The sequence below is a fragment of the Pteropus medius genome, unplaced genomic scaffold, assembly GCF_902729225.1.
Source record: "Pteropus medius unplaced genomic scaffold, Ma_sr-lr_union100, whole genome shotgun sequence".
NCBI lineage: Eukaryota > Metazoa > Chordata > Mammalia > Chiroptera > Pteropodidae > Pteropus > Pteropus medius.
This window is the reverse complement of record NW_024355523.1, coordinates 3031282-3044765: the sequence shown is the minus strand read 5'-3', so window position 1 is coordinate 3044765 and position 13484 is coordinate 3031282. Positions and strand designations below refer to the sequence as shown.

Sequence of the window (13484 nt, the reverse complement as noted above, 5' to 3'; positions counted from 1 at the left end):
AGGAATTATGTGGCATGTTTGCCAGCCCCCTTTTACTCACCTGATTGTGACCAGGTGACCAAGTGCTCTGTGAGAAGGTAGGAGGTAAAAAGAGACATTTTTCATCTTTGAGCTTCATCTGTCTGCCTATATCTCATTCCAGCACCTCTCCTCTCCTCCCTCCCTTCATCCCTGTCCCCTCTTTCTGTTTCTAAAAGTACTAGAACCCCAAACCAGAAAGCAAACAAATAGAAAAACAGACTTTTAAATTTACTTCTCGTCTTGATAATATCCAGAGGGAGAGAGGGAAGCTATCCAGTGAGATAGACTTGCCAGAGTTTTCTGACCCTCTCCTCTTATGCCCCATCCCCCAAACTCTCTTTCACAAGTCTCAGAAAGTTTAAAAGAAGACAGACCTAGGACTTTAGGGCTGATGTAGGTTTGGGTCCCATGGGACTGGGTTATGAATTGTCCTATAGTATGCAGTGTTCTATTAGGTTAATCCCAGCCCCAATATTACCACCACCATCCCCAAAAACACGCACTTCTTCCTCTCCACTAAGCCCAAATTTCAGAGAAACCTCCTAGATATTTCTTAAGCATAAACCTGGAGAAGAATGTTATGAAAATGAGATTTTATTAGGAGTTAAAATAAATTATTTTAAATGATTAAGATAAAGCAAACAAAAAAGTCTAAGAAGTTTATTTATACCACCTTTATTCCTGAAATAATATGAAGGTTTTGATTATACAGTGTTGAGAAGAAGATACACAAGATAGGTGAATTCTTTAATTGATCAAAGCAGCTATAACAACAATATGTGGGACAACAGTTATACCAATATTTTTAGTACTTAAACCTCCTCTTCTACATTCATAAAAGTATATAAGGTTTTCAGACATTTGCATAAGCACTATCTTTTCCATCTTCATGCCTAATCTAGCCATTTTTTAAAAATTTAATGTCATTCAAGCACAGGTTGGAGATGCTGAAAAGAAATAAGATGAACTATTTTTGATGGTGTGTGTTGTGTTTAAATTCTATTTAAAAAATACTGAGATAATTATAAAGGAATTCAAAACCTGGTCAACTTTATGGACAGTTTTTTTTTTTGTAGCATGTTTATGATGGCCACTTGTCTAGCTATTGTTTAACTCAAGGAAACATCCTCAAGAGTAATTATAATTGATATGTAATGCTTTCATTTCACAGCTCCCTATGAGGCAAAGTCAACTAATTATTTTAAAGAGAATCCACTAAGATGGTCATATCTACTTAATTCTGCTAAACTTGTATAGACCAGATATAGATGAGTGGAGAAGAGAGAAGAATGGAGCTTTAATGGAAAGTTGCATTACTAAGGTGGTAGCATTTCTGCCGAGATTTTCAGATTAAGATGCTGACTGCATCTGCAAGGAAAGTAAAACATCACACAGACATATTGCTTGCACTTTACATACATCAGGGTATTTGAAAATTTTTAAGCTATTACCTATTCATTCACACACTCACTAATGCTATTTGCCAAATATTTCTGCCTCCTCTCTGGGCTCCTGGTTGGTTGCATTTTCCCATCTCTTTTATGTTAAGCATGACCATGTGACTTGCTTTGGTGAAAGAATCTTGACAGGGAATTATCAACGTCACATCTGGAAGAAAGCTGTATGCGCTAGCGTGTCATTTGTCAGATCTTTACTCTGCCATTACACCCAGCTCTAGGTGAGGAGGTTCTACTAGCCTCATTCCTAGAGTGAAGAGGCATGGCACAGCATTTCTCTCCTCCACCCCAAATCCACATGAATATGTAGCATGAATCAGAAATAAACCTTTGTTGTTTTAGGGCATTAAGATTTGGAGGTTATATAGCTGCTGCAACATAATCTAGCCTACCATGACAGAAGCAACGACTTTTAGATTTTTTCTGTATGTTGAGTGTTTATGAATAATTGTGAGAATTTCACGTCTTAATAGGGGCCATTGTTTTTTGATGTCTATTTCTTGACTATTTTTTGATTCTGTTATTTCCAATAGTTAATTTGACTTCAAATATTTGGAAACGCAATGGTATAAAATCTTACATGATCATGTATGGATTTTAATATTACTTTGTTATATTGTACACATTTTTATTTTACACTTCATTGAAGTTATGTATTTTATCAATCAGTAACATATTGGTCCATCTTCTCCATATATTACATTACATAGTCTTATGGAGAAAATGCAACATGTAATTAATCTTTATTCTTTTGGTGCAATTTCTAGAAATATGCATTTAATGTAACTCAATAAACTTTTGCTGAAAAGATACTGGAGCTACTGCTGCTGAGGAGGAGGATGACCATAGGGATTTCGAGAAGAGATCATGGTCCAGGAGCATGCATGTTCAGAGTGACTGTGAAACAATTCAATTGATATGAATAGTTTACTGCCTATGTGTCTTACTATCTGAAAATTAGAAGTTAGTTTCAAATACATAGCTAACAGTATTTTAGATTTTAAAATTATACAAAAATACAAAAGGAAGAGATAAATATGAGAATCGGCAAAGGATTTTGTCTTTCCAGGGGGGAAATGGTAAATGGCCACATATTATATCTTTATTATTTGCTGGGTGTTTTTCTCAGTGGGGATTCTTTGAGGGAAGTATATTTTAGTACTTAGAATGAAACCTTTGCCAACTCATATGTCACTGCCTTTCTGTTCTCACCAAATGATTTCATTTCCATTTTTTTTGGCATCAGAAAACAGGGCTTAAAGTGAAATTTTTGAACGTCATTATGGTCTAAGGTATTGAAATCACTGTTGATGCATATTTCCTGATGAGATTCTAATAAGTGAGGGATAATTCTGGCATTCCTCATCCCATGAACTTCTTAAGTATTCTCATCATATTCTCCATATTAGTGCTTACTGAATTTAATGCAATACATCTTTTAATACTATAATGTTAGAATGAATTCACATGAAATTTAGTTATAGCAATTAAATCTTAATTAATAGAATATCTTATAATTCTTCATATATTTATAATAAAAGCATCTCCAGTGATTTAGAGGCAATTTTTTCCTTCACGGATTTACATGACACATAGATCTACATGCTGATCCTGAAACAAATGGTAAAAATGAGCAAATGATAGAATTACGTTATTGTAATCATAGTAAACGTGGTGGATTTATTTATTCATTTGGTAGATATTTATTAAATATCTATATTTTAGACACTATGATAAGCCCTATGAATATAGAGGTGAAAAATACATGGTCTCATTTTTAAAGAGCTCAAATCATAGCTGGGGATACATATTGATTATACATAGATATATATTGATTTTAGCTTATGATGAAGCTATATAGCAAAGAGATCTGGAAAGTGCTGCTGAAACAGAATAGAAGAGAAGATTAGTTCGAAGAACTAATGAAAGGGTCATGGAGGGCTTCAGAGAACAGGTAATATTGAAATTGGGCATTTTATACAGTATTTCATCACTTTGCTCTAATTAAAATATTAGAACTCTAGAGGATTTTACCATCATATTTACTTTGAATAACTAGTGAACTTTTCTCTGAAAATAAGTTAAGCTTAACTTTTATGCCATATTTATGCTTTGGGAAGTTGGGGGTTTTAACTTGAGATAATTATTTAAAATACTGAACAAAAGCAATGGCCATTCAGAATGGATGCTGACCATAGAGTTAGAACAGGGTGAGCAAGAGTTTGACAGTGCCCATTAACTTTTTAATTATAGGATTATGGATAGGTTTTTGCACATCAATTTCTCATCTGTCAAATATAACCCATATTGAAGGTTTGAAGGAGACAACAGAGTGGCTTTGAATAAAGTCATCAGTTAGAAACTGTCCAAGTAAAATACTGACAATTCTATTTTCACAGGAATAATTGTGTTACAGTTGTTCTTGATTTCAATGATCATCTATCGTGATAATGTTGATGAACAGCCCTGGAGTGAGATGTCAGTATTTGACTGTGGCTGTTTGCAAACTCTGCTGTGATTACACTCAGTTGTTTAATTGCTTAATTTATCGATATTTTGCTGACATGTTTTTCAGCAACATTTTGTGATTGCAGATGATCATTTCTCTTCTGGCTCTTATCATATGTTTGCATTTAATTTGTCTGATTGCTGCAGGTGGAAACAATAGGTGATGCATACTGCGTTGCTGCAGGACTCCACAGAAAAAGCCTGTGCCACGCTAAACCCATTGCTCTGATGGCCCTAAAGATGATGGAACTTTCAGAAGAGGTGCTGACACCTGATGGAAGACCAATCCAGGTAATCCTCCCAACATTCTTGAGTATAATGCATATATAACTGAAGGGACAAAAAAAAAAATCACTTCTGAATTCTATGTACTGTAACTTACAGATCTAGATAAGTCAGATGTTCAAGGAGGGTGAAGAATAAGTAGAAATAACTCATATATTCCAGGAATATGGTCTAAAATATGAAAAGGTGTGAAAAGCAAATTACTATGGAGGAGAAAAGGAGCTAAAGGATTAAACCAAGTGCAAGAACTTGATGTCAGTGACCAAGTCACCAAATACAAGCAAAAATGATGGTCAGAATCAGAGTCTAAGAGATGATCCAAGAAAGAAACAAAAAGGCAAAAAAAGGAGGACCTGGGCAACCTCCTGTGCATAGTGTACAGGTAGTCCTCATGAAGACTCAGGCCCCAGGGTTACTTTTGTAATTTATATGTGACAGAGCTTGGAGGCTAGAGCCCAGTAACTGAGGAAACTTTAAAAATGGAAATGTAGCTTCTGGTGTGTTGTCCTGTTTTTTGTACTGATGGCTCTCTGCAACATAAGATCCACCTCTGGAAAAAGATTAGGTCACGTTAGGTCACAGAACCCAATGGATTCCAGAAGTGTTGTTACTATGAGTCCTTATAAACCAGAAATCTTAACTTTGAATTTAAGCGAGCTCTTCTATAACAGTTCATTAACTATGAATTAAACAAATAGAAGGAAAAAAGTCTCAAAGTGGGAGTACATTTCTAGTTTTAGCATTATGGCAAATTAGATACCTGAGTACCCCTTCTGATTAAAATTATTAAAATGCAGTGTTAAATATTTGTTATATATTTTTTAAAGACTATTAAGCACAACACTGAACTCATAGGAAAGAGAAAAATGTGCTAATCACATTATGTGTGTAGACTGAACAAAATTTAAGTGGTGAATTTAAATTAAGTGCTCCGTCATTAGCAGTGAGAGTAGGAAACCGGGAAACACTATTTCCTGCTTGGAGGAAATCAACTTCAATCCCATCTTCAAAGAATTTCCACAGATAAAGTACTCTGGGAAATGAGCAGCTAATATTAAAAAACAAAACAAAGTAAAACAAAAACAAAAAGACACAGACTCACATAGGAAAACAAAGTACTATGGCCAAGAGCCAGCAGAAACAGTAGACGAGGAAAACAGATCTGGAGTGTTGTCAGATATCAAAATTTTCAGACAGAATCAAAATGACAACTTTTAATATAATTAAAGAAATAAAAGAGAAGCTTTAGAATGTGAGGGAGAAACAGTAGATTTGAAAAAGAACCAGAGAACTTCTAAGCAATCAACATAATACTTAAAGAAAAAAGAACACAGTTAGATGAGTTTTAAAGCAGATTAGGCATAACTGAAACAAAACAAACAAACAAAAATTAGTACACTGAAAGCTAGGACTAAAGAAATTACCTATAACTGAGTTCAGAGAATCAAAAATGGGGAAATATGAATAAGAATGTAAAATGTAAAATGTGTAGGAGACATGAAGGAGAGAGTGAGAAGATGTAATGTGTATATTCGGTTGGGGTTCCAAATGGAGTTAATAGAGGGAATGCAGAAAGGAAAAATTTGGGGAACTATTAAAAGTATTAGTCAGTCTTCAGATTCAGTAATCCTAAAGAATTCAACAAAAGATAAATCAGGAATCCAAAACTGAACATATCTTAATGAGACTGCAGTACATCAGAGAAAAAGACTTGATAAATGACCAAGGTAACATTGATCAGTGAGAAAAGGATGGTCTAGTCAATAAATGGTTTGGGGACAATTGGTTATCCATGTGGAAAAAAATATTAGAATTGCATCTCTATTCCATGAGTCTGCACATAAAGCAATTCCAGGTGAAAGGCCATACTATAAAACTATAAATTTATAATTAGGATTTTTTGACTTAGAGAACAGTTTTTTTTCTAAACTAGTCAGGTCAAATCATAACGGAAAATGTGTATAAATTTTACTACATTTAGATGAAAACCTTCCTTTTATCAAAGAACACCTATAGAGAATAAAAAAATAGTCACAAACTAGGAGATTTTTTCATAACACATTTAACCAATAGAAGTACTTTCAGTTAACCTTATCAGTAATCAGATTAATTTATATTGATAGCACCATAATATGTCATTCCCACCTACTAGTTTGGCACAACTTTGGAAGTCTGACAGTGACACTGTTACTGATGATCTGGATCAGCAGGAAATCTCACATATAGCTGATGGAGGTCTAAATGATACAGTGTCCTTGGCATTAACTAGTAAAGTTGAATTTGTGCCTTTTCTATAACCCTCTACGAGATGTTTACCCCAGGGAGATACTTGTGCATGTGTAGCAGAAGTCAGACACTGGCATATTCACAGCAATGCTTTCATAATAGCCTCAAGTTGTAAATAACTGTAATATTCTTTTAATAGTATGAATGAGCTGTGATATATTTATGCCTTAGGATACTATAGAGTTGGGTAAATGAATGACTTCAGCTATTGACATCAACATGGATGAATGTAAACAATAATATTGATCAAAAGAAGCAAGCCACAGAGGAATGCTGTAGTATTATTCCATTAAATTAAATTTCAAAACTAGGAAAATTTGAAAAGTATGCTATTTAGAAATACCTGCATTGATGGAAAAGTGTAAAAGAAAAAGAATGATTAGTACAAAATTCAAGATGTTGCATAACTCCAGGAGAAAGAAAGAAGATAATGGGAAAGGGAAGGATGCCTTAGGGGAAGTGAACATAGGGGTTATAGTGCAAAATTACTCATTTTATGTTCACACATGTTTACATTTGACAATTTAAAAAAAAGAGTAAAGAGAAAGACTCCCACCAGAGGTGAAAACAAAAGCAAGGAACATTAAAAAAAATCTAATCTAAGTCCTCTCAGGACATAATTATCGAGTTATTCAAGTATGTGAATGACACTTCTGCCAATGTCAGGAAAAACAAACAAGCAAAAGGAATGCTGCCTCAGATTTGCTGCAAACTGTAAATATATACATTCTACTTTTAATTTCTATTGGTTCTGAAATTTTCAAGATTACCAGTTAGGTCATGTTATCATTTGGGATTGTTTTTCTATATTGGATTTTCTTTTATAGGAGATACAACATTTGTATTGATTCAGCATTGTCAAAACAAAGTTAAATTACCAAAGAACAAAACCAGGGAATTCTGTTTTACAGTGTGTTCACCTATATTTTCATTTGCAGGATATAACATTAGCTCTGTCTTATGAATCAGTCTTATTGAATCAGAAGAGGAAATGTCCATAAAGATTTAATAAGAAAGCAGAAAGGGAATTCAAAATAATAAAACCACCTTAATAATTTTAGCTTTATTATTAATTTATATTATTTATATTATTTAATTGTTTGGGTTTGTTTTTTGACATGTTAATTTGATTTGGAATTGGCTCCTACCTTGGTGTCATGGATCATTTCTAAATTTATTAGAAGAATCTTTCATTAAAAATGCTTGGGTGTCAGAGTTCATTAGATTTGTGATCGGCCAATTGTTTACTTCAAACTATCTAAGTTCTTAGGCTATTTTAAAATTAAGCTATTCGAATTGTAATAATTGCTCAAAAGAAAATTCCCCAAACCTCTCAAATTTTGAAAAGTAAATTAATAATTTTTATATGCCTATAAGTTTTTGAGCTACCTGTCATGATGGAAATAGGAACCTGAATTATCAATTATATTTGCTTTCAGATGATTGGTAATGAATGTCCTTGAATCATTACTGGAAAATTGGCTGGGTTAATTTTTAAATTAAAAAAAAAGCAAAACTTCTTCGGTTTATAATATTCAAGCAAATTATTTTTCTATAAGTACTCTAATGAAACTCAGAGGCTAGTTTAGACTGTACCTACTAAACATACACAAATATGGTCTATTTATACAATAAATTCTGAAAATTTAGCCCAAAGTGACTTTAAGACTGCCTTTAAAAATAATGATTAAGAATTTTTTGTAATTTATCAACATGTTTATTCTACTGGCTAAATATATGGAAATGCCAGCATTATGCATATTTCATTTTTTTCCTCCCTAGAGGGAATCTGATTTCCTTATTTCTTAAACAATAGACAATTGAAGAAAAGTAAAATCAGACTCATATTCTCTCCCCTCTGTTTAAACTAGCTCTATGGTGATTTCATTAGAAAGTTACGTAATTTTATGTTGTTCGTTAACTTGTAAACTTAATCTTAACGAAGTATTATGAATAGAGTTTTTAGTGATGAAAGACTTTTACTAATAGTTTAACCACTCTTTGATTAAAATAACAAAACATTTATTACTGTTTGTGCTTTATTCTTTTTTTAAAAAGTGGTTAAGAAGGGAGAAGCTGGGTTGAGGACTGACTAGAATATGTGATTAAACATTGTAGAAAGAGAAGTATTTTCATGATTTAAAACTTTCGAAGAAGGCTGAGTATGTCCAGGTACCTAAATTTTACTTCTGGATTTCAGTTTTCAAAAAGTATTTTCATTGAATTTCATCGCATAGACATATAAATGCAAAATTTCTTCATTAGTTTAGAGAATAGTACATTTTTATAATGAGGCAATTATAGAGAGATTGTGAAATAGAATAAAAAAAGTGGTATAATCATGTTGTAATACTAACGTGTTTAGCAATCTCAATTGTAAATCAGAGTAATGCTATGAGTTTCTTCTCACTACCTAGTTCAACGGCAGGAATATTAATGTACAACTTACATGCACTGTAATACATTAAATCTAGCTCCTTAAGCTTCAATTAAGGCTTTACGGGATTTTTTGAGATTACGAAATATTTTCCAATTAATTTTAAAATAGTTGTTATTTACAAAGGAAACCTGGTGTTGTTATCTTAATATTTGAAAGGATTTGCTTTTTGCAAATATTGCAATATTTAATTAATCTCATGAGATTATAGCCCAAGATTGTGTTTAGAAAAAAGAAAAAAAAAGTATTTGATAATGAATTAATTCTCTGTGATTCTTTGATAATTGGTTATTTATAAAATTCTCATTAGTACTAGGCATCCTGAAGTGCGAATACTTATTCGAAATATCCTCCCTCCAGAATCTACATCTAAGGAGATAAAGCTAAGTGATCGGAAAGAGCTACATAGGCATTATATGAATTTCCTGTTAAGATACTGAGCCCAATTATCTTTGCTTCTCATGTTTATCCAAGAAACACATTTTAATTTACTTTTAATCTTCTAGATAATGCACATCTCCTAGAGAGTGACAGTTTTAGTAAATCATTGTTTTACAATAGCAATAATATACAAAAATACTATATAATATTACTGGTAAAATTTATGACTAAATATATTTTTAATAGATCTACATTCTACTTGTGAATTTATTTGGTACTAGAAATGTATTTATGTTTTTTAAAAATAATATGTTTAAAGTATTTTTTCAGAGTTTACCAGTAGATAAGGTTACAACAGAATCTCTTCTGTATTTCGTTTCTGTTTAATTTCAGCATTTAAGTCTGTATACTCTCTTCAGTTCTATCTTCCAGCTCACTGATACTCCTGTCAATTGGTTATGAAAATCATCTGTGAAGCTCATCCATTTAATAATTAATGTCACTCATACCATTTTATTGTTTTTTAAGTTTCCATTTATCTGACAAACTTTCATATTATTTATTTCCTTTAACGTATCAGCCATAATTAATTTAAACTCTTGGCTTGATACATCCATTCTCTAGAGCCCCTGTGGTATTACATTGTGTGTTCTTTCACTTAATTTTTAGTCATGTTGCTTGTCTTCTGTGTGCCTAATTATTATTATTATTTTTTGTTCGAGTGCTGGACATTATATGTAAAAAATCATAGAAATAATTTGAGACTGAGAATGATGTTAACCTCCTATAAGGAAAATTTACATGTGCTTCTGACCGGAAGGGATTGCTGAAACCTACACACGGTTTCAGTGTGTAGGAGGGCCAATTTACTTCTGATTCACCTTATGTTGATGGTATTACCCTGATACCTGTGGTGCTTCCTGTCAGGGTCTCATCTCAAAGTATGAAGGATTTACTGAGGCCTCCCCTTGGCAATCTGTGGACTTCAATTTTTGTCCCTGTAGTCTTGTGAGGTTGTCAGAAGTCCTGCTCATTTTTTCACCTCTCAGTCACTTCTGAAGTCAGCAGATGCCCATCGCAGAAAAAAGCACCCTGAAATTCGTGTTCACCTCTCCTCAAGTTCATCTTCGCTCATATCTTGCTGCAATACTCTTTTATTGCCTTGCGAGCTGACCTTCAGCGGGTTGCTCAAATTATATAATCTGCTTTTACTGGAAATGGAAGTTCAAAGTGATGTATATTTTTTATAAGAGTTTTATCTTACTAATAATTTGCTCTAATCTAGATTAATGCCTATTTTCAACCCACGTTACAGATGATATTTTTAAATAGAAAAGGCAGAAGCATCTAACTGTATTTAAACTAGCTAATGAAGGATAACAATAAATAACATCTATAGAAGCACTTAAATGTATGCCAGGCGCTCACAGTTCGAAGTGCTTTCTGTGTAACTACTCTTTTAATTAAGTTTCACAATAATTCTATGAAGAATTATTCAAAAGAAGAATAAAAAAATAGCCAGAGTTCTTAATTGTTATACTCTATAGACTTATAAATAAACGCATGTTAAACAAATTTTATATTGTCAAATTTTTCCTATTGTTTTTAGTATTTCATTATTTTATGTTAGACTTTTCATGGCTTTAGTGTTCAAGAATATTTGTTTATACTAGATGTTCTCTTTAAGAGAATGAAAGTAAGTAATCCATATTAGAGAATTGCACTAAAATGATTAATTTTTTAATTAGAGGGTAAGAAAGATATGTTCAGTTATATGTGTGTGGGTAGAAGGGAAAAAGACAATTAAGATCACCAGCCAGATTGAGTTGGGAACATCCACTATCCATCTTATTCCATTGTTTTTTTTTTCTGTTTATTTTCCTTTTATTTATTTTTTTAATGTGGATTGTAATGCAGAAGCTACATATTTTAAATGTTATATTTATGTTTTTCGTAGGGTAGTCTTTGAATTCAAAGATTGTGTCTTATATTCTAATTAATTGCTTTTACATATTGAATAAAATATTTGTTTTAAGCATAGAATTACTCTACTCTTCTGGCATGATGCTGGAGAGCTGCACATTAAGAGAGAGAGCACCCTTAACACTTTATAATCCCTCTATGAGATGTCGGCATAATGATTTAATACATAATATTACATATGGTGTATGTTGATGAGATAGATTCCATTGCTAGTTTATTTTAGCTTTTATCTTTAATCATGACTGATTCTAATATAATATGGTCACAGACTTTTAACCATATTTTCAGTCAATGAAAAAAATATTAGGCACACATTTCTAAAAGTTCTGGTCTTGCTGAAGAGTTTTATATTTGTCAAACAGATTTCCAAGCAGTTCTTTTGTGAAGGTATTTGCATGTTTTTCCTACATGAAAAAATAGTAATAATAAGTTAGTGAAAGGAAACACCAAGCAAGGGGCAAGAAGCAAAATTCATCTGAATAAAGCTTTGCATGTAAAATACAAAATTGCTCAGTTTGATTTTGTGTAGCAGTCTTCTCCCTTCTACACTTTAAGGAGAGAAATACATTCTTTAGTTTAAATGGTTTAAATATTTTATAGTTTTTCTGTTAAATAATATCATTATGGGGTAAGTACTTCTAAAGAGGTTATAATCTATTTCATTTATTTTAGTCTGTCTCCAGAGAGTGCCCCCTTCAGGGATTATAAGGCGTTAAGGGTGCTCTCTCTATTTGTTCAATGTCCTAATAAAAGTCTAAAACTTGTGTTAGTAAAGGCATTCATTTTTATTTGATTCTTGTGTGGTGTGCTTTGCAAAAGTGAAGCCTCCAAGCAGTTAGGTAGGTCATGTGTTTATTTATCTGAGTTTTATGTAAAGAATAAGAATCTCTGCCTGCCAATTCTCACTCCTAAAGAGACATTAAGATATGATTTCACTAACACATTTGGGGGTAGGTTAGCCCATTATTTTGGGAATATGGTCTCTTTTCTCTGGCATTATTGAGCAAGAGAGCTTTTATCTTTTGCTGCCCGTTTAACTTACTCTATTTATGCCTAATTGTCATATGCACATATGCCAACATGAGCAACTTGGATCTTACAATACCAAAAATGATGTGAAAATAGCAAGATAGAATAATATGTAAGACAGGAATGTGCTATCTCCCCGTTAACCACAGTGTTAGGTTTTATGTCTTTGGTTTGTTATTCTGTCTCAAAATCTCGTATCTAGCTCCAAATAAAAGTTTAAAAATTATTTCAAAGTAACTTTATTAGTTTTCTGAAATTACAAAAAGTAAAATGACCCCTGAAAATGAGCAGACAGGGCATAGTCAAAATCACCTATAATTTACTTACCAATCATAACCACAGTGTACATTTTGCTATATATTCTTAAAAGTTTTTTTCCCCCCTCTGGATATACAAACACATAGAAAGAGAATATATCTATTTGAAAGGTAGATTCTTTTAAAAATTGAATGGACTTCAATTAAATGAAGTCATGAGACACTGTGTACCACAGACATACATGCATCCTAGATATGCAGGAGAGACTTGGTAAGACTTAGGAAGTATCTTACATTGTTATTAATTCACTTCGATTTTGTATTTTCCTGTTTCTACAAATGAATTTTTGCATCACTGAAAGGCCACTCTTTAATTATCTGAGTTGCAAGTATGGTGTGAACGATTCAGTGTCACAGTGCTTTTAAAAATCTGTTAAGCTTTGTGTTGGTGTCATGTCAGGCATATGGTAATTGTCTGGGTCACCAGTATAATATTCCTTATTTGGAATATGGTTTCTTAGCAACTCTTGCTTTTTCCTAATGGCTGAATTGATTTCTGCACATTTGTAATGCTTCCTACTGCATCAGAAATTGTCACCTTGTGTGCAAATGTTACAAGATCAAATTTACATGTAGATTCAATTCTAAGAAAATATTCTGCTTTATCACTTGCCTTTAATGTGTTTGTTCAAAGGTGAAACCAACCATAGAAATATAAATTTAGTAAAACCTCATTAATTCAGACCTTACTCTTTGGGGGAAATGGTAATTTTAAAAATGATGTCCAAAATACATGCAAATAGTTCCCGGTGGGAGACCTGTTGAAGCTGAAACAGAGTT

The 13484-nt window shown here is 32.6% G+C and overlaps 1 protein-coding gene and 1 long non-coding RNA gene across 3 annotated transcripts in view; one reads left to right on the top strand and one right to left on the bottom strand.

Annotated features, from left to right (window-relative positions):
- LOC120599655 (uncharacterized) overlaps positions 1 to 13484 on the bottom strand; it is a 461597-nt gene that overhangs the window by 16822 nt on the left and 431291 nt on the right. The gene's annotated exons all lie outside the window — the stretch shown is intronic.
- Positions 1 to 13484, top strand: part of GUCY1A2 (guanylate cyclase 1 soluble subunit alpha 2) — a 261485-nt gene that overhangs the window by 178031 nt on the left and 69970 nt on the right. For both annotated transcript variants that reach the window (XM_039858727.1, XM_039858726.1), the window contains one exon: positions 4134 to 4277. In XM_039858727.1, coding sequence (XP_039714661.1) covers positions 4134 to 4277 — 144 coding nt within the window. The remainder of the gene's footprint in view (positions 1 to 4133; positions 4278 to 13484) is intronic.